Source organism: Hibiscus syriacus, unplaced genomic scaffold (assembly GCF_006381635.1).
Source record: "Hibiscus syriacus cultivar Baekdansim isolate YM2019G1 unplaced genomic scaffold, ASM638163v2 tig00110292_pilon, whole genome shotgun sequence".
Taxonomy (NCBI): Eukaryota; Viridiplantae; Streptophyta; class Magnoliopsida; order Malvales; family Malvaceae; genus Hibiscus; species Hibiscus syriacus.
In genome coordinates, this window is record NW_024062664.1 from 34,340 (window position 1) to 60,854 (window position 26,515).

The 26,515-nt window shown below is 32.0% G+C and overlaps 2 protein-coding genes and 1 pseudogene across 2 annotated transcripts; all 3 read left to right on the forward strand.

Annotated features, from left to right (window-relative positions):
• The first annotated feature begins 9,826 nt into the window (after positions 1-9,826).
• LOC120116283 (SNF1-related protein kinase regulatory subunit beta-3-like) lies at positions 9,827-12,593 on the forward strand. Its single transcript, XM_039136809.1, has 4 exons — positions 9,827-9,910; positions 10,084-10,208; positions 12,045-12,123; positions 12,202-12,593. The coding sequence occupies exons 3-4, from the start codon at positions 12,097-12,099 to the stop codon at positions 12,526-12,528; spliced, it is 354 nt and encodes a 117-aa protein (XP_038992740.1). The 5' UTR covers positions 9,827-9,910; positions 10,084-10,208; positions 12,045-12,096; the 3' UTR covers positions 12,529-12,593.
• A 3,647-nt stretch (positions 12,594-16,240) lies between these two features.
• Positions 16,241-18,078, forward strand: LOC120116282 (high-affinity nitrate transporter 2.1-like). Its single transcript, XM_039136808.1, has 2 exons — positions 16,241-17,059; positions 17,146-18,078. The coding sequence occupies exons 1-2, from the start codon at positions 16,250-16,252 to the stop codon at positions 17,926-17,928; spliced, it is 1,593 nt and encodes a 530-aa protein (XP_038992739.1). The 5' UTR covers positions 16,241-16,249; the 3' UTR covers positions 17,929-18,078.
• A 2,700-nt stretch (positions 18,079-20,778) lies between these two features.
• LOC120116286 lies at positions 20,779-23,046 on the forward strand (annotated as a pseudogene).
• The last annotated feature ends 3,469 nt before the right edge of the window (positions 23,047-26,515 follow it).

A 26,515-nucleotide genomic window follows, 5' to 3' on the forward strand; every position in this document is an offset into this window, starting at 1 on the left:
TAATTCGAATTATTTTGTGTATAACAAACGCTTTTTAGGGATCAATAGCCTCTTGTAATGATGCAAATGCTAGAAAACAAACACAAAGGCAAAAACGTTAGTAAAATAAAAATACAAATAAAAAAAATGACGGAAGGAAAAAGCGCAAAAAAACATGGTTATGGTTAAAAATATCCTAAGTTTTGGAACGTGGTTTTGGGGTAGGCTCTAATTCTTCATGGTCTCCCGGTTTAGGTTTTAAAAAACGGTACCCGAGTTCTCCTTGTTGGTGCCCCCTTGGGATTGCCAGACCCTTAGTCCTAAACCTATCACAGGCTTGTGTGGACTAAGTTAAACTCGAGGGAACACATTCCCTTATGCCCGCACGGTGAATAAATTCACACGAAGACATAAGGTATATGAATCCCGAAGGCTACTTGCTAGGCCCGCACGGTGAATAAATTCACACGAATGCGTCGCTTTCACCCCCACTTAAAATAGGGTTTGGAGCTCGGGTATAGAGCCTTTGATGAAAAAAAACTTTGAAGACTGAAATCATGAGAAAACGATTAGTCCAACTATTTACTCGAAAATATAATCAAAAGTGAGTAAAAAGGATCGAAATGTTACCTTAAAATTTAAACTTACCATTTTCGTTAAAAAGACAACTGGAAATTACCTTAGCCTGACTCACTTACCTGTGTCCCCAGCGGAGTCGCCAAGTTGTCGCAACCGTCTTTCAGTTAGGCCCCGAGATTGGGTTTCGACTTAGGAAAATGGATTGGGAGTCGCCACCGATCATTTATTTAAAAATAAATGGGTTGATCGGATACCCTATTTCTTACCTGATCTGCGTCTTACCCAAAATGTGTCGGGTTCGGGAGTCGGTTACGGTTAAGGAAGGATTAGCACCCTTGAACCGTCCTTTCGGTACTACGTACTTTCCAGTTGTCTTTGATTAAGAAAATTGCATTTTAAATTAAAAGGTAAAATAGCGATCCAAAACTTACCTTTGACGGATTTAAATCATGCCTTTTAAAGAAAATCATAAAATGTTAGATGAAAAATAAGGAATAAATGAATAAAATAAATAAACCCAAGCAAGAAGGAAGATAGAATTAGTAAAAAAAAAAGCTAAGATAAATAAATAAATAAGATAATAAATTGATAAAATGAAAATAAACACATAATTAATAAATTAATAGAACAAATTAGAAAAACTAAGCAAAAGTAAAAAATACAAATACAAATACAGAAAAAGAAAAAAATGGATAAAAAAAATAGTAATAAAATACGAGAAACTAAAAATGATAATATATATAACTATTAAGTAATAACAATAATAAATAGGAAAAAACGCCACTCCACCGAAAATAAAAAAAGGGATACAAATTTTAAAAAAGGGATACGGATTAAAAAAAAGATAAAGGTTTGGTCATCTACAAGAGGGGGTAGGGCCTAAAGAGTGATAATTCAAAACGTTAGGTTATATATAATATAATAATAATGAGATATGGTTTTTTAATACAAAGCAAATGAGAATGATGAAACGTGTATACATATAATATTAGAGAAAAAAACATATGTATATAGTTAAAAATAAAATAAAACTAGAAAAGCTAATGATTTAAAAAGTTTATATATATTAACGTATATAAAAAGAATAGAAATAAAATATAAATAAAAGAAAATGATAGTAATATAAATAAATAAAATATTAAGAAAAATATACATATAAATAAAATAAAACAAATAAATGAAATAATAACAATTAAAACTTAAATACATGGGACCGAATTGAATGAAAAACAGAAGTGTGTATCGATTTTAGGAGGAATTGGGGCGATAATAGAAGAACTAAAGAACGGAGGACCAAAACTGTGGTTTACCCTATTTAAATGAAAACACGTGGGTCGCTTGCAGGTATGGGTCGAGTCATGGATTAGGCGCGGGTCCTGATGGTTGCAAATATGAAAGCCAAAAGAAAAAGAAAAATGTAATATTCTTCATTTCTCTCTTCCCCAGACGAAAACCCCTCCTCTCTCTCTCTCGTTTTCTTTAGTTTGTTCATCCAAAATGATGAATGCCGCCACTCGTTTCCAGAAAACGGTGGCTTTCACCTCGCCGGCCGCCGGTCATGGGTGGTGGTACACAACAAAAAACCGTTTTTTAAAGAGCTCTTCTTCTTCTTTACTCAAAAGTCCAAGTGTGTTTTTAAAACTCGAGCTTTAGAGAATATTAGATCTAAAAAATATTTTCGAAAATAAGGGCCTCATCTCATTCATCGGCCGAAAACTTTGATGTTTTTGAGCGAAAACAAAACAACAACGCATGCAAGTCACCAACGAAACGAAAAAAAGGTTCTACCTTTTTTATATTTCTTTGCTGTTCGAAAAGGTACAAGTGCTTCCTCTCCTCTGTATTTTTCTAGTACTCTAGTAAGATTTATGTGGTAATCCTTTATGTATTGTGGATTTTTTCCTCCTCCTGAAGATGTTCACTTTACATGTATTTATAGTCTAAGAATACTAGTCTTAGTCCCGATTTTCTAGCATTTTATTTGGACTAAATCACTGCTTGGTTGGTTGTGGATGTATCCTTGTATCTCACGTCGTTGTGTTTGTTGAACATGTGAGAAATGACCGTGAAAGGAGGCGTGCGGCCGTGAAGCTCGGGTGTTGGGACTGCTGCGCGGCGCTGGGTCTTCAACAGGGGAGAACGGCGCTGATGGAGCGTGTGAGGCTAGGGTTCTTTGGAAACCCTAAGTATGCACGGGTTTGGGTTTTGGCTGGGGCCCTTGGGATTTGGGCCTTTATTGTTGGGCCTGTAACAGAAATTTAAGGATGTAAATAAATTATAATTTTATAACATAATATAATATTATATATATGTATGTATTATGATGGGCGAATTTCAGTGTCTTCGGGACGCATATGAAAATTTAGAGGTTATTGTAAAGCACTAAACTCTGGATTAACATGCAAAAATTAAAATATTGAAAGCAGATCATTTTAGCCGTGCTATATAAAATATTAACAATTTATTTTACTGTTCAAAAAAATAAACAATTAATTTTAACTGTTTTTGTGTGTGTGTGTGTGTGTCTGGAAGATTTAAGGATCTGGTTGTTCATCAGGGTGGTGGAAAATGATGTGGGTGACATAATGGGACATCGAACCATGAACATAATCCAAAACAGGAGCAGCAAATTATAGTATAATTAATTAGTGAAAAAAAAATTAATACTAAAATTAGCTTCCAACATTTATTAGAAAAAAATATTATTTTAAAGCGTTAACCGTTTGTTAACTAATGATTTTAATTGGTATTGTAACTCCTTATAATATGTGTATTGTAGTTTAGTCCTTGAATCAACAGCGTATGAATGTTTGATTCAATATTTTCTTATTTTAGTTTTAATTTGATTAAATTTAATCTCCGATAAATTAATGGGACATATCTGACTTGATATTTGACTGAACTAAATTAGGGGCATTGCATCTTCTACCATACAAATCATATGGAATGGTTTCATTTCAGAAGAATTCAAGCCAACCTGAGGTATATGTCAAGGTTGCCCCTTTGTCCTAAATTCTTTGTCTTATGTGCAGAGAAATTAAGACAAATTATTCAATTTGGGATAGATTCCACCTAGGTGAAGAATTTGTCTTATCTTGTGATGGTCCATCCTAGTATCTTCTTTTCTTTTTTTTCTTTTATTTGTTAGTGACTATGTGTTATTCGATTAAAAACAGATGATTTGGGTGAATATAAGATAATATATGTTTAAATATTTCTAATCCTTTTATAATGATCACTTATAATGCGTAGTGCTCGGATTTAAAACCTCAAAATATAACAACAAATCTCTTAACTATCTAAGCCGCTTGGCTCGTACGGGAACGGGAATAAGAAGGTTGTTAACATAAGGTGAGGACATTTTGCACAAATTAGGGTTTAATATTTTGATGAACAGAGAAACATTTTTATAGGCATATGCACTCAGATCAAAATCGAAGTGCCCTCTACCTGTATAGTGACCTTGGCGATTAATTTCCGATGACAAGGACATATGAAGGAACAGTACGACGAAAGACAATGGCAAAATGAAGAAGAAAAAAAGCAAGAATATAAAAAAGACACATGGAGAAGGCTTGTGGTAGAGTCGAGCATGTTTTGTCTTCATCAATGTGTTCATCATCCACTATAAAGTGGTGGGATAGTTGGTTCTATTGTCCATTGCATCATCCACTAAACTCCGTTTCAACCTAATAAATTATTGCCAACCAGAAGACCATCACTGCAACAGAGTTTTTGTTTATTTGGATAGTCACCAACCCCTCACTACCTTAAAACAATTACTGTACCAGATATTTTTGTTTATATGTTCCAAAAAAATATTAGTTTATTTATTTATAACTACCAAAGAAGGGATATATGCATGCTTGTATGTACATGTCCTGTGTTACTTTTTAAAATAAAATCTTTAAAATATTTTATAATATATATTAATTTGTTAAATTTAAAATTATAAGAGTTTTACTAGGTTTTTTTTTAATCAAATTTCATTATGAAAAACGATTAAAGATATTGTTAAAATCTTATTTGCAGTTTTCTCGACAACTTTCCCGAGAACTAAAAAAAAATTATTTTTCTTTGAACGAAAATATTTTTAAGAAACAAAAGATATTATAAACAAATTTGAATAACATTTAAATGTGAGACTCCTAAATTTTAAGATCCTCATTAGTTATACTTGTACACGAGGTACTTGGATATATGAAATGGTGAATTTTGCATGAGTGAAAATCGCTTTCAATTACTACGTGAGCACATATCTAAAAATTGATTCCAATATATTTATATATTTTTATGGGATTCCATTTGAATTAATATATCCATTACGAAAAGAAGAAAAATGGGAAAGGTTAGGTGAAGATTTTTTATTAATAATATAAAAAAGCAGGAGATAAGACATATTTTCACCTTTGTGAAATGTAATGTAAAAATTAAAGAAATAAGCGTAAAATGATAACCTATCAAAACCCTTGTTTTTGCGCATGCAAGAACTTGTCTTGTCCCATCTGTTAGGGATCCCAAAGGTCAAGAACACGAGATTTACTGTTAGAATAGAGTGCGTACTTGAAATGAAATTTTAATGGGTGTCCAGGTCAATATATATATATATATATATAGAATATACACAAAAACATTTATTTACTGTTAGTTTTCAAAGTAATATTTTCCCCTCATTAATTGTGTCTCACATTAATAAAACTTATAGTTTAGAAGATAAATTTAACCACGTGCTAAATCATATAAAACAAAGGAAATGAAAAAAATTATCCCTTAAAAAATGATTGATATATCGAACACATGTTGTTTTATTAACTTTTCCAATAAGACATTTTGAATGTGATAATTTAATCCTATAATTTATTAAACCTAGCTCTAATATGAAAATGTAACACGCCCAATTCAATCAAGACAAAAACCAGATCGGAAATGCTATGGAAAAACTTAAATCAGAATCATATAGCAATGTCCTACATTATTCATACAAGAACAATCATATTATAGATCATATAAGCTTTAAACATTAATCATTAACTCATTTCAAAGTGATATATTGATTAAGAACTAGATCGCAATTTTCTAAAAATTCAAATACTAAAGTGTAAATATCTAAAAGTTAATAAAATCATTCAATAGTTCCAACTAACTATACTTTGTGAACATTTATATATACCAAATCAAATTATAAACTTATAATATAACTAATACAACAATTAAGGATCAATTTGCACAATTTACATATTTTGAACATCTAATATCGATATTATTAAATGAGTATCGATACTAATTCATAAAATATCGATACTTTAACATTAACATCGATATTCATTGACAACTCATAACATCAAAACTTAATATAATATTGATACCAAAGATCAATATCGATACTCAAGCCTGATGTCGATACCAAGATGGTATATTGAAATTTCAAATTGTGCCATACTATCTACTCTCTGTACAGTATCAATATCATACATATCAAATGACAAATTTCACCTACTAAACATGCTTAAACTTTAATCAAACATACCGTAACTTATTTGAACATAAACTATATTTCGATAGCAGAAGTTCAACAACACATCATCATAGTAATAAAATACACAAACAATCCATCCTAAATTTATTATTCTTGTTATTATTCATACTACACTTTTAGGCGTTGACTAATCCGGATCGTTCCGTGTTGCACACTTGAATTTGGTGGGTAAATCTCCTAGCAGAGATTTTCTGCATATCAAATGACTCAAACTAGATACATTGCTTAAGCGATATAACATGCATGTATTTTATGTTAGGAGACGATATTATAAATTTTTGAGATGATGAATTTATAAAAATTTAGAAGATGAATTATCACGAATATAAAAAAAAATTGAAATATAAAAATTTAAAAGACGATAAAAAAAGGGTTAGGGTTTACATCATCGGCGGCTTCGGTCTTCAAAACCCTTCAGCCGTTTGAAAATGGGTTTATAAACCCTTACTTGAGTGGGTAAACTGACTCTTAACCCCTGGAGTTTCATAGGGTTTTCAAACTAACCAAACAACTTTGCAAACATTCAATTTTAGAAATTGACCCTTTAAGTGAAACAATAAGGAAGGAAATTAAATCATATTGGTATTTAAACTATAAGTATATAACAAAACTTAGAAAGGATATTAAAAATATAGAGATGAAAATAAATAAATAAAAATTAGAAAGTTTACAACTATGCGTTGAATTTTAAATATTTGACTTTGAGTCTGTTTGTTTGGCTGTAACTGATTATCTGGAAATTGAATTCTGGAAAATGAATTACATTTATGGAAAACGTTTTCCAGAAAATGTTTTGCGTAAAATGAATTATATTTTTCTGAAAAACATTTTCTGAAAACGTTTTACGATGTTTGAAAGATGTTGTTTAAATCTTTTTTTCCAATAGTTGATGAGTTTTTAAAAAAATATTTATTACAAATATTAAATACAAGAAATAATATATTATTTATTATAAAAATTAATATTATTATTTTTAAAATATTAAAATAATTTGTTTATTATTAAATATTATTTTTATAATTTTATTAATAAAAATATTAATATTGGTATATTTTATTGAAATAAAAATATTATAAATTGTATTAATTATTTATTAAAGTAACAGCGTTATATTATATTTTAAAAATGTTAATAAGTATATTTAAAATATCTTTATTAAAATATTATTAGATTATTATATTAATATTAAATATATAAATAATATTATTCATTATTAATAATTTAATAATATTATTTCTATGAAATTAATAAATAATATAAATTTTATTAATAATTTATTATATATTATTAAAATAAAAATATAATATCTTATATTATTATAATATAATTGATTATAATATTAAAAAATATAATATTATATTATTAGAAATATTAATAAATATATTTTAAATATTTTAATAATTAATATTTTGATTAAAATGATATTAAAATATTTTATTAATATTAAATTCATAAAATAAAATTATTTTGAGTATTTATTCTTTGAAGTGAAAAATTCTAGAAAACACAAAGAAAATTCTGTTGACCAATCAGTTTTCCTCAAACCAAACACTAGAAAACATTTTCCGAAAAACGAATTACGTGAAACAAACACGTAATTTCGGGAAAACAAAATCCGTAATTGGTTTTCCCCCAAACAAACATACCCTTTGTTTTGTTTAACTACGACATTGTCGAAGTTTAGGGAAGTTGTAAGCTACTTTGATCTGGTTGTAGTTTTTGGTTGGAATCACAATGACCAAACGAAAATGAAATTAAAATTACAATATCAAAAATGAAAACTTTAGAAATTTTGTAGCAAATGTATCAAATTCTTATAGATATTGATATATTTTTTGTACAAAAAGGTTAAATTTGTAAGTTCGATAGGTTAAAAAGAACGATTTAAAATTATCGATGAAAACCTAAAATCTAAAAATAAAGTAGAAACAAAATTCTTTGGGATGAAAAGTCACATGAATTATAACAGTTATCAACTGAAGATTCAGATGACACCGTCTAACGCACAATATGAATATAAATGTTGAACATCCTAATGTTGGATTGAGTTGGATAAAAATAAAATTATGCATCCGAAGATGTTTTAAAAGACTAAGTTTAGGTTGGTTGATTCACGACTGATTGTAATTAGTTTATGATACACAAAAGTCGTATGGTGATTTAAAAAGGAAGGACACCAAGTCCACTATAGGAGACCAATTATTCTTTAAGGTGTCTCTTTGGAAGAATGTTATGAGATTTGGATAACAATTAATTAAACCTTATACTTGATTAGGACAATTTAACTCGAATACCCTATGTCATATTTATCACCGATATAGATTGCCTGCTACAATTTCTTTCGATTTATGAATATAACTATACCATTTCATATAAATATATGTTGAAAGATTGTATTAGCATTCTCAACCGAATGTAAACTTAAAACATAAAAAAGTACCATTAAATCAAGTTATAAGTTTAGGGATGTTTTTATCATTTTACATACATATCATACAAAAACATGGTAAAATTTATAACTTAAACTACCGTACTTATTCAACATGCTCACAAGAAACATGTAAAATCTCAGTTCAATCAGACAGTAAATCAAGTTTTAATTAGACAAATAAAATATTTTAGAGACTAAATTATAATATGTTAATTAATTTTCAGGATTAACATACATTTTCTAAATTTCTAGTTCACACATAAAAATAAAATAATAAAAAACATACTATATGAAATTCGTTACTCAATTCAAGTTAGAATTTATCGTTAATTTCAAATCTAAAATTTAGGGATCATTTTATAAAACATTGCTCTTTAGGTACCCAAAGACTAAAAACAACTTTAGGGACTTAAAAATACAATCTCAAAAGCATTTTCACAAATCTAAAATTTAATATATCGATTCATTTTCCCGAGCGATTAAATCCTTTGTGCAAAGAAATTGATCTTTTTTTTTTAAAGATAGTAGCCATTGGATTGGATCAATCCAATGCTCCTAGGGATCGATCATTTTATAGGTTCATAAAGTATTAGGCTAGAAGATGCATATTTAGGCCACTTAATTAATTTCTAATTGTATCTATGGTAAAAAAAAATCATACATGAACATGTTTGAAACATTAAAATCATGCAAAAAAATCATGTTTGCAATATTATGATAGACAAAAGTGTGGTAGCAAAAACACAAGATTTAAGTAGGCTATAAATTCGAATTATGACGTCGTTAATGAAATAAATTGGATTAAGAGAATCGTCTTTATAATTGACTTATATAGTATCCGATCCGGATTAATCGATCAATAAATTGAATATTGATAGTTATACCCAAAGAATCACGAGATCAATAAGATGCATAACTTATATATATATGATTATGAATAAGCGACGTGAATTTAAGACAAGACGGACAATTAGGAAGAAAAAAAATTATGAAAGTAAAATAGCTAAGGGGCATGGTCGTGTCTTTTCTTGCAAAAGCTCCGCCCTGAAATTTGTTTCTCCCTAAAAAATTTCTCTATTTTAGTTTTTTATTTCTTATTTTTTTTAATAAATGCATTTTACTGTGATGCATACCCTCTAAATTATAGTCTCCCTATTTTGAAATTATTTTTAAAATATTTTGAGTTTTTAAAGGGAAAAAAGGGTTAATTAATTCTTCTTCTTCTTCTCATTTATTTAGCATATAAACTTTATTATCGTTATTTTTTTAAATCAAACACATTTCATAGCAGATTCTCGTGGCGGATTTCCCTTTGGGTTCTTCTCCCGCAATTACCTATAGTTACCCCTTTAGTTTTTATTCTGGTAAATTATCTTCTTCGCAGGGTAAGCCACAATCTTCCTATGTATTTAATTTCTTACCCTCTTCTTTTCACAACTTTGGGTTGCTCAATTTTAATCTTTTTTATGGTTTTCCAGTGAATACTTGGGGTTTAAATTCTTCGTCCCCTTTTTAAGGGTTACATTTCATTTGATCTGCGTTTGCTTTTGTTTTTCAGGTAAGCTTGACGACAGTGAAAATTTATTCAATTATTTGGCGTTAGAGTTTGGTTTTTATAGGAGAAACTTAGTGTTCAAAGCAGGAGTGTTGGTGGTTGAAGGCGATTGACCGCAATCAAATTGGGTCAGTGTTAGTTAACAAATAAGTTCACTGTCTCTAATATTGCCGTTAATGGCGTGTATTTTCGCCAGAGGATTTTGCTTCTTTTTAGCTTTGCATTTTATGCTTTGAAGATATTGACGTTTCTATGTTATGGTCATTCTTGTTATGAAGAACAGATATTGTGATGAATTGTTGGGTAGTTAATGGTATTTGGTTAGAGAATACCAAAAACCTAAGAAAGTTAACAAGACCACGTCTAACAGTTGTTTAGAATTGATGTTCAACAGAATTCTGGGGATAAAAATGCCTCAACTGACGTTTGATATCACAACCCACTGATCAACTGGTTACCCTCATTCTCCTGCATTGCAGCGTGTGGCATTGTGCAAGCCGATATTGTTTTCTTTGGGCACCCAACAGCCGTTCAAGGCTTTGTTACCTGAAAGTGTACCTCCTAGGGAATGAACCCAGACCACTTACGTATAGGAATCCTTTCCACAACATTGGTACCATTGGTTTAGATCAAATGGTCTCCTATAGGCTATATGTAGGAGGTCTTAGATTTGAACCTTGGGAGGCACGCTTTCGAATGTCAAAGCCTTGAGGAACTGGTGGCCACCCAAAGAGGATAAAATCGATTATGTTCATGATGCTGGCATTACACGGTGTGGAGAAATGAAAGTAACTGATTGGTCTCCGGCTCGTGACATTTGTGGTAAAGGAAAATATTAAGTATAGAAATGCATGGTCCGGTTACTTTTCACTTTTGGCTATGTGTCACTTGATGCCGAAGATATCTCTCTGACAGCATAGAAATAAAGTGATCATATATTTGAATCCTTCGATTTGTTACAGAGTTCTTCCCTCACAAACAACATATTTTCTCTAATGTTGTTACGGGACACCAAATTTTATTGATTGTATAAGAAAAATAAAAAGTTAACAATTTTTGAAATGATTGCTAACTTGTGCCCTATTATGGATGATTCCAACTTTGTAAGCCTTATGGGCACATTTTTCCTCATAAAGACTAGGCATCAATGGATGGACAGGGATCTACCAGTATGGAACTTAGGTATTAGTTTGCCGGTGAGTGTTAACTTGACCCTGTAAAATACATATGAAATTCAGTTATATGTACATTTTACTAAATAAGATCCATCCATGCTATGCCTGTGGACAAGCAAAAGATGCATCGGTCATACTCTAAACATTTCTTCTTTTTATTTGTCAGACAGCTTACAGTACTTGCTTATTATAATGTAAAAGGCCCTTAAGTACTAGGACTATCTCTTCTTCACAAAGAAGGAAACCAAGGCTGATTGGTGCTCAAAGAATACTGGATTCTCAAATTTAGATGTTATGTCATTAAATAATTCATCAGTGGGAATTGTGGTTACCAGATTACACACTATCCATGTCCTTTTCTTGGAGTAGATGAAATTAAGACCTTGGAACTACTTTTAAGATCCGAGTAAGTTAGATCTTTGTTAGCTTCATAGTTCTTGATTAAAAGCAAGCTAGTAGTAACTTTAGATGATATGCATATTCACGCTGAACTCTGTTGGAGCTTGAATGCATTCTCTACTCTTTGAGAAAGCAATACAAACCAGCAAAATTGCTTAAAGCCTCATCTTTTATGTTCGTGAGTGCAAAGTGATGGGGTTTAATTGGCTTGTGGCAAACTTTCATCTGTAGAGAAATATTCTGGTTTGAGTGGGGCCTTCTTGAATTATGGTTTAATGACTGTTTTTCATTGTAAAATTCCAAGTGTTTGTGTACTTATTTAACTGTTAATTTCACCTGTTGCCTTGTCAGACTGAAATTCTTACAGTAGGAATAATGGTTTTGTTTCAGGCTCACTTGTGTTATGATTTAGGCCTCGTAGCCTCTCGTGTTACTTGTCAATATGAAAAACCAATATGGTGAAGATCAAGTATGTCATTGAATCTTGGTAATTTTTATAGACCATTAGAAAAAGATTTGCGGTGTTCTAACATGCATTCTTTTGCAGGATGAAGCAACTGTCATGGGGTTTGAAGTGCCAAGATCACCAGATTCTAGTTATAATAATGTGTACCCTGGGAACGAAGATGATGCACGTGACCCACCACTTGTCCCTCCACAGCTGCATCGTACCTTGCTTAGGTACCCTGCTAGCATGAACACATCCGGGAGTCTTCCTTTCCCCGACAACGTGATTTTAAATCATCTTTACATTGAAAACCGAGAGCCACCAAGATCTGCAGTGGCGCTTGGATTTACTCAACGCTTTCGTTCGAAGTATGTTACTCTTGTGCTATACAAACCGGTTCCAAGAAGTGGAAGTAGCAGTACTTAAGATATGAAACGAGAACAGACTTTCGCCGGTGTGATGGAATTAGTTGCAATAGACTCAAATACAAGTATTAGCAGAAAGAATATTTTATTGGTTTCGCAGCAGCAGCTGGATGGCTTGAAGGTTTCCATTGAATCTGAAAGTTGACACTGGGAAATATATAAAAGCTTTCTTCATTCTTGCTTTGTTTATATTAAAATATAAAAAAGCTTTATCTTTATTCCTTTAACCAGTATTTTTATTGTGAGCTTGTATTTTTGGGGCATTTTGAAGGGGCATGCCTGCAATCATATGGCTTTATGTTATGTTTAATCAAATAAGAAGACTTTCTTTTTCCATCTCTGCATGATATAATATATTAATTATATTTCTGCTTCAAGTGTTTTCCCCCCAAAAAAATCTGTTTTAAACGTAAAAGCAATCTCAAACAGTTGATTTTTAGTTAAAAATTTATGTTTGAAAAGTGTCGAACCAAAATTCTGGCAACGCAAAAACTTGTTGGAGAATCACTTCTGAGAAGCATTATCAAACGATCCTAATTAAAAAAAAAAACAATAGGCGTTGTTTTAATTGTACTAAAAACAGGGTATTGTCCTATACAGATAAGGTACAAATTCAATTTAAAAAATAAAAAGTATAAATTTAAAAATATTTATAGATAATATAATAGTTTTCTTGGACACGTTTTTTTTACCTGTATATAAACATGCTTTTTTTTATTTAATAATCATTTCTATTTTATGAAAAATTAATTTAAATATATAAATAAAAATATTTTAAAAATGAAAGAATTTTAAGCCATAGTTCGAACAATTGGGGTGGGTAAAAAAGTATTTCATTAAAATGTTTAAAAAGACTTAGATCATCATTATTTATTTACTTTTCTCGCAATAAATGATTTCAAAGAATTGTTTATTCATAAGGTTTAATATTATTCAAAGAAAAAATATTATACCATAATATTATACAATACTATACCATCAATTAGAAGGATCTTTCATCTCTATTCAGTGTTATTAATATTAGAATATAATTTGATATTTCATGTTCAAAGAACCATTACTTCAATATTAACTATTTCCTTTTTTTAATGAACCAAGCGATTATAGTGGATACGTGTGATATTATGTATTTGTATTCTTCATATTCTTTACGTTTATAGTGAATTATTATTCTTCAAGCCATGGAAGTAGATAAGGTCAAATCACATTAAATCTCATCTCTTATACATATCTCGAGTTTATCTTCATTCTTCAATTCTCTTTAACCTTTTTTTTAAGGATAAATTACATATTTAATGTCTAAATTATTATTTTTGTTTTATTTTGATACTTAATTTTTATTTTTCAAAACTATACCAAACGTTTAGTTTATATTTTATTTCGATAACCCACCGATAAAAAATTAAAGATAATATTAACGTTTCATTATACTATAATATCACATCATCATTAAAAAAAATAAAAAAATATCATACCAACATTATATTAATCAACGAATGACATCATTCAAAAGATATATATCAAACAGTACGTGTGTACGGCGGGTGCTTTATCTTGCTACAGCAGACATTATTCCTTTTTCTTTTGTTAGTAAACAAATGTCATCATTCAAAAGATATTTTCCATATAAACCATTTAAATGTGTACATATTTGCTAAAAAAAATTACTAATTTGTATTAAGATGAATGACATATTGAGAAGTCTTCGTATTTCATAGATTAAAAAAAGTGTATGTACATTGGGATGCATAAGTCAGATGACATATATTAATATATTCCATGCTCTCTGTCCCTTGGAAATAATAGTGAGCCGCTGGATTCTTATGACGAGTTTCATCTTATTTTAATTATACTTGAGAAGTTGGCCTCTTTCTTACTAATTTTGTGTTGATTTTGGACAATAGATATTCATTATTTTTCATTTATATTTTATAATACATCTTTAGTTTTATTGTCAACGTTTTTATTTGTCTTTTTGACTTAATTTTAATATTTTTCCATCGTTTTGGCTTTTAATTTTTTTAAATCTTTTCAGGGTTAGATTTGACATCATTTCGATTGATCAAGATGATACTTATTTGTTGTCATGTTAATCTTTTATGCTTTGGATTCTCGGATTGGATTTGGATACGCGGCTTGCGTTTGAAGATGGTTTTCTCATGACACTCGATTCTATTTTGTTATTTTCGGTGATCTTTCAATAGTTTGATCATTTATTATGGTTTATTTTCGATGCAGTTAGATCTATTTTTATCTATATTTGTTCAATTTTTTGGGATGGATTTTTAATCTTTTCCTTGTATGATCATAAGTGGCTTGTTTCTTATGTCAATGAATATAGAAAATATCATAATTATATGTTTAATTTGTCTTTAGTTATAAACATTAATTATAATCTTGGATATTTCATCTATTTTAATAAAATTAGCGATTTTTATTTACATAAAAAAAATATACTGGCAAAGGTCAGCTACTTGATGAAATTACACCATCAAATTATTTACTATTGACATAACTCTCAAATGATTAATGATTCCAATTTCTCAGCCCATTAGCAGGCAATTGTTAAGCTTTCATAACGTTGACATTCTTCTCAAAAATCAAAGCAATACTCCCAAAAAAAAAAAAACTGTCAGACACTATGAAAGGGTAGAATGAGGCAGTATCATATAGTTTCTGTCTGCATCAGTCAACTGGTAAGCAAACCACGACGTGAAAAAAAAAAGTCCAGGCTATCCATCATGTAATATCTCATGTCATATCTGTTTAATTTTTTAATCTATTAATAAAACAAACATTCTATAGATATAGTAACTCAAAATTTAAATTTCTAAAAATAATAACATTCTATTTTACCGATAATTCCATTCGATAAGTTCGCATGGTAGTGGATTTTGAATGATAGCTCAAGTAGTTTTGGACATATATATCCTTGGGCATTTGAATTACATTACTGAATTCATTTAATATATTCTGATTCAATATTTACTAATCAATATTTTTGTTTTTAGACCCATTAATTCGATTATATTTAATCACTAAAACACGACCACCATCATGAAATTCCCTTGGAAGATATATTTGGTTATTTTATAAATATCAAATATGAAAATATACTTTATAATTTAAAAATAAATAAAAATTGTATATTTTAAAAAACATTTTTACATCCATATCTAAATAAATATCTATTAAATATGAATACAAACATAAATATTTAAAAGATAAACTCTCACAAGTAACTTAAATTTCAGTTTAAAGCCATATATACAAAGTTATGTATTAAAGTCAACATCTTCCTGGGTTTACATTTCACCTGGCACATCTCATAATCAATTATATATATATGTAGCTACTTGGCTCTCAAATTCAACTTGAACGAAGTTAATGTCCTGTAATGCCCTTTATCTCCACCATATAACAACTTAAAAAATTGTTGTTAATGTTGATAAGATGAGGTTAGTGTGGTAATTAAGAAGCTTATCGGATATTTTAAAGTGTCGAATTAAACCTTTGGGATATACGATGAGACTTATCCTTTGTACAATTCATGGCTAGATGCGGCGAAGAGGATTCTTAACTGTTGGGAATCTCCATTAGCTCTTTAAACACCTCTAAAAATGTCAACGCCAATGGTGTATATATATATACCATCCATCTTCGTTTACTCTAAACAACAAGGCAACAAGGTTCAAATAAAAAAGAGCGAAATAAAAAAGAAAATGAGTGAGGTTGAGGGATCCCCAGGAAGCTCCATGCATGGAGTTACTGGAAGAGAACCAACTTTTGCATTATCAGTAGCTTCACCTATGGTTCCCACTGATACAACAGCTAATTTCGACCTGCCGGTGGATTCGGAGCACAAAGCCAAAAAGTTCAAGCTCTTCTCTTTCGCTAATCCTCACATGAGAACTTTTCATTTATCTTGGATCTCCTTCTTCACTTGCTTCGTCTCCACTTTCGCTGCAGCGCCCCTTGTTCCCATCATCCGTGATAACCTCAACCTAAAGAAGCAAGATATTGGGAATGCTGGGGTTGCTTCTGTTTCGGGAAGTATATTCTCAAGGCTTGTAATGGGTGCCGTTTGTGACCTTTTGGGACCCCGTTACGGTTGCGCTTTCTTGATCATGTTATCGGCTCCGACCGTCTTTTGCATGTCATTTGTTAATGACGCCGGAGGTTATATTGCCGTTCGGTTTATGATCGGGTTCTCACTGGCTACATTCGTGTCGTGCCAGTACTGGATGAGCACTATGTTTAACAGCAAGATTATAGGGCTTGTTAATGGAACTGCAGCTGGTTGGGGTAACATGGGAGGAGGTGCAACTCAACTTATAATGCCCTTAGTTTATGATATCATTCGACGAGCTGGATCTACACCATTCACTGCCTGGAGAATCGCTTTCTTTATTCCCGGATGGCTACATATAATCATGGGGATCTTGGTCTTAACACTTGGCCAGGACTTGCCTGATGGGAACCTTAGCAGTCTGCAGAAGAAGGGTAATGTCGCAAAAGATAAATTCGGCAAGGTAAGCACTTTATATGTTTTCTGATTCAAATGAAGCTAATTTCCATGGTTTCAATTCTGTTCTAAAGAAAAGTATTTTCATTTCAGGTGCTATGGTATGCCATCACAAATTACAGGACTTGGATCTTTGTTCTTCTCTATGGATACTCCATGGGAGTTGAATTGTCAACTGATAACGTCATTGCTGAGTACTTTTATGACAGGTTTAATCTCAAACTACACACAGCAGGGATAATTGCTGCAACTTTTGGTATGGCAAACCTTCTTGCTCGTCCCTTTGGTGGCTACGCGTCCGACAAAGCTGCGCAGTTATTTGGCATGAGAGGCAGACTTTGGGTCCTGTGGTTCCTACAAACCATGGGAGGTGTCTTCTGTATCTGGCTAGGCCGTGCCAACTCTCTTCCAATTGCTATCTTGTCAATGATCCTCTTCTCCGTTGGTGCTCAAGCTGCTTGTGGTGCCACTTTCGGCATCATCCCCTTCATTTCGCGACGGTCTTTGGGCATCATTTCGGGTCTAACGGGTGCCGGTGGGAACTTCGGGTCCGGACTAACACAATTAATATTCTTCTCAACTTCGAGGTTTTCAACAGCAGCTGGTCTTTCATGGATGGGAGTTATGATAGTGGCTTGCACTCTTCCGGTGTCTTTGGTGCATTTCCCTCAATGGGGCGGCATGTTCCTCCCGCCTTCCAAAGACGTCGTCAAATCCACCGAAGAACATTATTACTCTTCGGAGTGGAACGAAGACGAAAAGAAAAAAGGTATGCACTCATCGAGTCTCAAGTTCGCCGAGAATAGCCGGTCGGAGCGTGGAAAGCGCGTTGCATCGGCTCCAACCCCACCTGATACAACTCCTTCCCATGTTTAAGTAATTGCAAAAAGGGTTTCTTTTTCCACCGTTTGAATAATAAGAAGGGTTCCCCTTTTAAAATTAAGCCTTAATGAGTCCCTTAGATGCAAGATGTTGTAATATCCAAAATGAAATGGATTCCAAGCTGATGTTGCTAATCAAGATGGGAGTTGTGTATGTTCATAAATACAGAATTAATTTTCAAAGGATTCCAAGACCACGTTATAATATCGTTTTTTTTATGATATAATGTAATTATAAGATGATATCAATAAAATTATCTAAACAATATTTAAGAAAATAAAATTGTCTCACATAAAATGTTGGAACTTTTTTTTCTCCATATTGGGCCATTGCTTTACTAGTTTATTGGAGATGTATGAATCCGACGACTTTAAAAAGACGCATGGACTATCTAGCGACTTCTTCCAAAATACATGCATGCCCGCAAGCTAACAATATTATAGTTCAGACGATGTCGAGTAATCCCAGCGTCTTCCAAATGTCGCTAGGTAATCCAAACATCTGCCATGGTGTACTATAGCAGTAATGACCATGAATGAGAAAATAATTTTTCCAGCCCTTTATATGAGCAAATCCTTTTTCTACTATATTATATAAGAAAAATTTTCAGGTAATATCTGTTCAGAATTTTTGTCCTACTGACAATGCATATACACCTTGTAAATGTAGTTGTTCGAATTCGGATCATCTTAAAAAAGTAATATTTCTTTTTATATATTCGTGGTAAAAGAATCTATAGAGATTTAAATTTAAATAATTGTATTTATAAGATATAAATATGTTGTTAATAAATTTAAAAATTTAAAAATATGTGTTTGATGTCAAAATATGGTATAAACTTTGGGCTCTATCTCGGGGAGGAGTCTCGCTTATGATTTCAATGAAATAATATTAGGTGGGATTTAAGAGAAAGTTGACTTGTCTTTGATTGGGGAACCCAACTAGAAGTATAAAATATAAGTATAATATAGATTGCATCAGCAAAACTAATATATTGAGATTATCTAAGTACAGGTTTTGTTCACAAGGTACCCCTTCATGTTTGGAATCAGGTATGACACGGCCTTTCAGTATTCTAAATACCTTACATTGAATAAATGGTTTGTTTTTTTTAATAAAATATAGCACATGCTCAGAAAGTTATTAAATGACGATTTCATTTACTTTTATTTTAAGATAAAATAAACAAATGATCCCATAATTATAGAGTAATGTTTTGTTGAGTGTATTGAGTATTAAAAGTTATAAAATTGTCTTTTGGTTATAGAACATTATTTTGTTGAGTTTCTCGATTGTTAAAAGTTATAAAATTGTCATATGACTCTTTATATGTTCCAAACTCATCATTTTCTGTTAAAAAATGATGACTGATTGAGTTTGACGTTAATTTAAATGTCTACTGACACCGTCGTCGTTTTCAATCACTGGTTTGCCGACATAATATTTCAAACACTGACTCGATGGCACAATGTAAACGGAGAATCAATACACAACATAAACTCAAACGATTCTAGGACCAGATTTTAATAATATCACAATCAACAGGTTAATGTCTAACTCATACGATCGTCAACTTTTTAATAGAAAAAGGACAAGTTTAGAACACATGAATAGTCGGGTAACCATTTTGTAACTTTTAATAGTCGAAGGATCAAACAAAGTTGTGCTCTATAGTCGGGAGAGTCAACAAAGCAACACCCTATAGTCAGAGTACTCAACTAACGGAAATCATACACAAACACTGAAGAAGGCAAAGCTTTAGGTTAGTACATGATCTTCAGTAGACGCATCTCCAGAAATTAGACAAATACCCAAGTCTCGAACTTCTCTGACATAGACGCTTCGGCTAAAATTAGAATCATAATATTTTATTGCTCAAAATACACCCAGAAAGAAAATCAAATGTTTACAAATGTATGTGGAAGTTGGTCCAGTTGCTTATGCATTAAACGTGACAGAGGATACATATGCAAGTCAAGAACTATCAACGTACTCCAAGGAAGTTAGTTGTGGAGACACAAGCAAGTCGAAGATGTCTATGTAATAGAAAATGAAATCTCTTTACATGAACAATACATGAAACTTGGTAAAAATTTCTTAATGATAAAATAGTTGTTCGTTGTGAGTGATTAAGAAACAAGAATGGACTCCTGAAATAGAAAAATCCATGTATAAAATAAGGTTAATTGTTAAAGGATACAATCAAGTTCCTGGTGTATATTTCACATATGTATTTCTCTGATGGTGAAGCATAATTTGATTAGAGTCTTACTTGGTATAGTAGCTGTGCATGATTTTGAATTGGAACAACTAGACGTGAAGACAAGTTCTTGCGCGGATAACTCGAGAAAAACATTTACATGCAACAACCAAAGGATTTTGGAATATGTCAATTTCGTCTCTAAACTATGACTCTCATTTTAAATTGATCACAAAACTTTTGAATCTTTCAATTTCATCCAAATATTTATTTAGTTTCAACCATAGTTTAATCTAATTTTTCTTCAAACATATAATAATATAACTTGGCCGAATGATTTTATTAACAGAGGATGTGATTCACATATACTTATAGTGTGTGATGAAATTAAAATGCTAAAAAAATTATGGAGTAGTTTAGAATGAAGGTCATAGTTTGGGGATGGAATTAAAATATTCAAAAATTTGATGACTAATTTAAAATGAGTCATAGCTTGGGGATGATATTAAAATGTTTACAAAATTAAATACCATTTTAAAATAGAAGTCATAATTTGAGACTGTATAATATAATTAACTCTATATATTATTGTGGACATTTTATGTTTAGCCATTAGTCACTCTGTTATCAATTTTGTATTTTCAATGCTTAAGACCCTCAAAACAGTCACTTCCCTTAATCATCCCTTCTCAATCCCCTTCAAACCATTGTGGAACCACACTTTGACAGATTCCCGCCTCAAATCCTTGGTTCTTAGCCAATACTCCCATGGAACTTTCTCCAATCTCCTCCGCAACGTCATCGCTTTACCCTCCGTTCTTCTCATGGCCTGCCAAAACCTCTCCAACCCCTCTCATTCATCATCATCCACGACGCTTCCTGCCCCCGTTTCCAAATACTTCTCCATTGATGAAATAGGTCATGAAATTTCCCATAACAAGTTCGATATTTCCTCTTGCTGTGTCAGAATGGACCCCCAAGTCCTTCAGGTGAGCCTTTGATTTTACCAAATTTGAAACTAAAAGTTCTGATTGAAACTATTAGGATGGTGCTGGAAATCGTTTATGATGAAAAGTTTGTGACATTCTCTTATGGCGGTCGTGTTGGAATGGGCAGACATACTGCCATTAGGTACTTAAAGAGCAATGTAACAAACCCAAGCTGGTGGTTTAATGTTTCCTTTTGTCCTAACAAGCTTGATGAGTTTAATGTCGATAAGTTGTGTACGTTTATTGGAGAGAAAATTAAGGATGCTTTCTTGATTGATGTGATAAAGAAGTTGTTTCGATGTCAAGTGGTTAGAGTTAAATTCGGTGGCTGTTATTTAGGGAGAGGGCTTCCTCAAGAAATTGGCTTGTGTTCTATTTTGATTAATGTTTATTTCCATAGATTTGATAGAGAAATTCAAGAAATGAGGCTTCTAGTTAATAAGAAGACCTCTAAATTTGAGTTAGTTGAGCATGATTTCAGTAACTCAAATGTTTTCTATAATCCGGTGAAAGTTTATGCGGTTAGGTACTTGGATGAGATATTGGTAATTATGTCTGGGTCGAAGGTGTTAGCGAGGGAGTTGAAGGACCGTGTTTTGGATGTTTTGGAAGAAGATTTGGGGTTGAAGGTCAATAGAGTTAAAACAGCCATCCATTGTGCAGTATCAGAGAAGATTATGTTTTTGGGGATTGAGCTGCAGGCTGTTCCTCCTTCTGTCTTGCATCCCCCTATGTCAGAAAAGGCAATAAGAGCGAAGAAGAAGTATCTTAGACAGAAGGAAGCTAAAGCTTTAGAATTGAGGAGTACTCGGGAGATGAATAGGAAAAAGTTGGGTTTGAAAATATTGAGTCATGTCTTTAAGAAGTTGAAGCAGAGTAAAGATGGGTTTAAATCTGAATATCAAATTGACACTGAGGTTAGAGAAATCTTTAGGACTTGGGCAGACGACGTTGTACAAGAGTTCTTGGGGTCCTTGGAAGAAAGATGGAACTGGGATCGGCTGCTCTCTAGAGGTGATTTTTTATCTTTAAGACATGTTAGAGATCAGTTGCCACCAGATCTCGTTGATGCTTATGACAAGTTCCAAGAACAAGTTGACAAGCATTTGGCACCTACCAAAGCAAGAACGGTATTGGAGGAAGAAGAAAAGAGGGCAAGAGAAGAAGAGGAACAGAAATATTCTGAGCGCACAGTAGATGATCTGACCAAGTTGTGTATGAAGGTTTCTGCTCCTATAGAACTTGTTAGGAAGGCTGTTAGAATGGCTGGTTTTACAAATAATATGGGTCGTCCCAGGCCAATCGACTTACTATTCGCATTGGAAGATGCTGATATCATTAAGTGGTATGCTGGTGTTGGAAGGAGATGGCTGGATTTCTTCTGTTGTCACAACTTCAGAATGGTGAAAACAATTGTTTCTTATCACTTGAGGTTCTCTTGTATTTTAACATTGGCACACAAGCATGAATCCACCAAACTTGAAGCAATTAAACATTACGGTAAAGATTTGAAAGTCTCAAATATAAATGGATATGAAGATGTTTACTTCCCAACCGAGAGGGATATTAAGATGATGGGTGATAAAAATCTTTCAGACCCGAAACCTGTGGATGGGGCTATATCTTTGGCTTTGATCAGATTGGCATCTGATGAGCCATCACATTCTTGTGTTTCTCATTTCTGTGGTAGAACTGATACAATCATGTATAGAGTTAGGTTACTGCAAAATCATCTGAATTTGAATCCCTTGGTTGAAGCTCAGTGGGTTAAGGGTATGGGTGTTATTCATGAAACTTTGAATCGTATATGCTTGCCTCTCTGTCCCGATCACATAAATGATTTATACATGGGCAAAATCACCCTTCAGGATGTCGACTGCACTTCATTTGTTGAAGTGGACTAAGTTGGCTTTGAATGAGTCAAAATGTGCTAATGATCTGCTGCAGAAGAGCTGAAATTGATTTGAAAAAACAAAAAAAACCACACTGGAGTAAGCTAAGCAAGTGGTGTTTTCTATGTTGGCCATTATTATTATTATTATTAATTTTTTGAATATTATGAGATAATTACAAGGTATTATTTGCTCAGAATCTTTTTTAGTCATTAATAATACACACCCTACAGATGCAGCTATTCAAACCCAAAATTTCTAAGGAGAACGACGTTCTTTTTAATCACTGAGATGACTTACTGGGTTCATATAAGGCATTATTTGTTATATTAGTTTGTTTTCTTTTTATTGACCATGTACTGTATTGAAGTTTGCGCTTCTTAAATCAGCAACTATGACTCTATGAGCTTTATTTTGTATTTACTGTACGTTGTCTTAGCATCCCCAAGTTGGACTCATTTGGAACTTTTTGGACTTAATGTTTACAATAAGAGTACTTTACCCTTTAACACTATTTATTCAAATTGAAGCTGAAATTATATATGATGTAGAATCACAAAAAATCAACATATGTTTTGCAATAAGTTGAACCTATCTCTCACTTTTTACCATGTGTAACAGTGTGAGTATTTTTATTTTATTCCCTACCTTTCTTCTTTGGTTGTTAATGAACAAATATATATAAACCCCGATCAAATGCATTGATCAATACAAATTGGAGGATGAATCTTGTTGATCATCACTTATGCATTAGTTGACTCGTGAGGTAAAGGCAGACAGAAAGGTACAATACATACCGCGTGTACGGCAGACTAATTTAAGGTTAATTTGTGACGGTTTTTAACTTAAAATGTTATCTTGTCCGCCTTAAAAAGTTATATAATTTGTAATAGTTTTGGTTACAACTAAACATGTTACATTGGGGTGAGTTTTAACCTATATGTTACATGTCAAACCTAAAATGTTATATAATTGGTAATGATTTCAGTTACAACTGAAAATGTCTTAACCGTAACCTTTTAGGTTATTATCGGAATAATTATGCTATTTACATAATTTGTTATGAAGAATGTAATATTTTTGGTTTCAACCTAAAAAATTACACTTTTGATAAGTTTTTCGATTACAACTATTTTCTTTTATTTTTTAATCTTATATTAACATATTATATTTTAGACTCTTCCTGACATGAAACATGAACTTTCCTGCGTTACCGGAGAGGTTGACTAAATTGGTGATAAGCTATAACAGTTGACATGAAAGTTACACCTTCTTCTTGCCCTACAAATACACCATCCAACTTATCCAGACCCATCAAGAATTACTAAAAGTTGATTACATAACTCCCTGAGCTTTCATTTCTGGTTGTAGATTGCCTTAAGCAATAAATCAAGTTGCTAAGTGAAATAAACAGAGCAGACGCCCATTGTCGTAACCGGTTTTCGTCCGGGCACGAAATATTAATTTTTTTTGGCGGGGAAATTAATGTTAATAAATAATTTTGAAAATAATTTGGGAGTCGCCATCGGCCTTTTGGGTCAGGTAGGTCGAATACCTAGAAATTATTTTTTTAAAAGAGTTTTAATAAAACACCAATAAAAAAATAAACTGATCTGCGTTTATAACCAAAAATTCATTCTTTTTATAATAAAAAGGGATTCGTGGTCGGTTACGTTTAGGGAAGGATTAGCACCCCTACAACGCCCAAAATTGGTACTTTTTAATTATAAATTGTCTCTATTATTAAAATTTTAAAAATTCAAAAATATATTTAATTTATAATTCTATTATTTCAAAATTATAAAAAAATATTTATTTATTTAAAAATATCCGAAAAGAACTTCTAGGTGCCTTAAGACAGCTCTTTTCTTTGATATTGATAAATATTAATTTAAATAATATGTTTACTTTTTATTTTAAAATATCAGAATAGAACATCCAGTTGTATTAAGACTGTTCTTTTCTTCGATATTAAAATAAATATTTAAAAATTACTATTTATTATATTTTATGAATATAAAAATATTTAACAATATAATAAAATAAAAATACAAATACTACTAAAACATATATTTAAAAACAATAAAGTAAATGAAAACATATAAAATAACTGACTAAATTATAAAAATAAAATTAAGAATCTAATTCATAAATAATCAAAATTATAGGGATTAAATCTGTAATTTATCCTAAATATATTATTTTAATAAAAAGGACTAAAATAAAAGAAATTAAAATTCGAATACTGAATTAAAAATATTATAAATTTAATTTTAGTGACTAAAATGTAAAGTTTACAAGTTCGGAGGACTGCGGACGGGATTTAACTATTTCATAATTACGCGCATAGTCCTTCCCGAAACGACGTCGTTCGGGAAGGACTATAAATGGTCCAAACCGGCTGGCCCGAAGGGCCAACCATTTTATTTCTTTTTTTTTTCTCTCTCTAGCAGAGAGAGTTTTAAAACTCTCTGCCTTCTCTCTAGCTTCCCTCATCGGAGGGAAGCCGGTCATTGGTCGGCCACCGTGTGCCGCCGTGAATGTCACCGCCGGCCACCACATCCGGTGGCCGGAAAATTTATTTTTATACTATTGAATAGATCGGACCGTCCTAAGGACGGTTCCGATGTTCTTTTTCTTTAAATGGCTCCCAATCGGAGCAGATCTATAAATATACCTTCGGTTTTTTCGGTTCTCCGGCGATGTTCAGTGTTTCGGCGACGGTCAAGGCTTCCTTGGTAAGCTTCTCTCTTCTCTTTTCCTTCCGTTTTTTTTTTGCTCTGTTGGGATCGTTGGTAGTTTTATCTCTCTCTATTTTCCCTTTTTTTTTCTTTTTGGTTCTGTCTCTGTCCTTGGTTTTTGTCTTCTTTTTTTCCTCTTTTTTTTTTTTCTCAGATGGGTGTGGCTTTTATAGCCACCACCGGTGTTCGTCTCAGACCGGTCCGAAGAGGGGGCCTCGGTGAGTCACCGGACTACCAGTGGTGACTCACCCGTAGCCTTGCATGGATGGCTGGCGTTGATTCTCTGGAAGCATCATTCGGGACGTGGCAGCGGCGGAGGCGGTGAGGGCTTCTGGAAGCAGCAGCGGCGGCGCTGGGACGTGTCCCTAGGGTATAGATACCCTAGGGTTTTCTCTGGCAATGGTGGACCGTTGGATCAAACCGGATCCAACGGTTGAGATTGAAGATGGCGGCTGGCTAGATTAGGGTTAGGAAACCCTAACTGGAAACCCAAATATTTAGGGTTTCTGGTTGGATCTGGACCGGTTCTGGTTGGTTTGTAACTGGGCCGGTCCAAATGTAATGGGTCTGTAATTATATTTTTTATTATTTGTTTGTTTTTAATAATATTTATATGTATTTAATATATTTAATAATAATAGTAATAATAATAATAATAATAATAATAATAATAATAATAATAAGATAATAGATAATAGTAATAATAATAATATAATAATAATAATAATAATAATATGATAATATAATAATAATAATAAT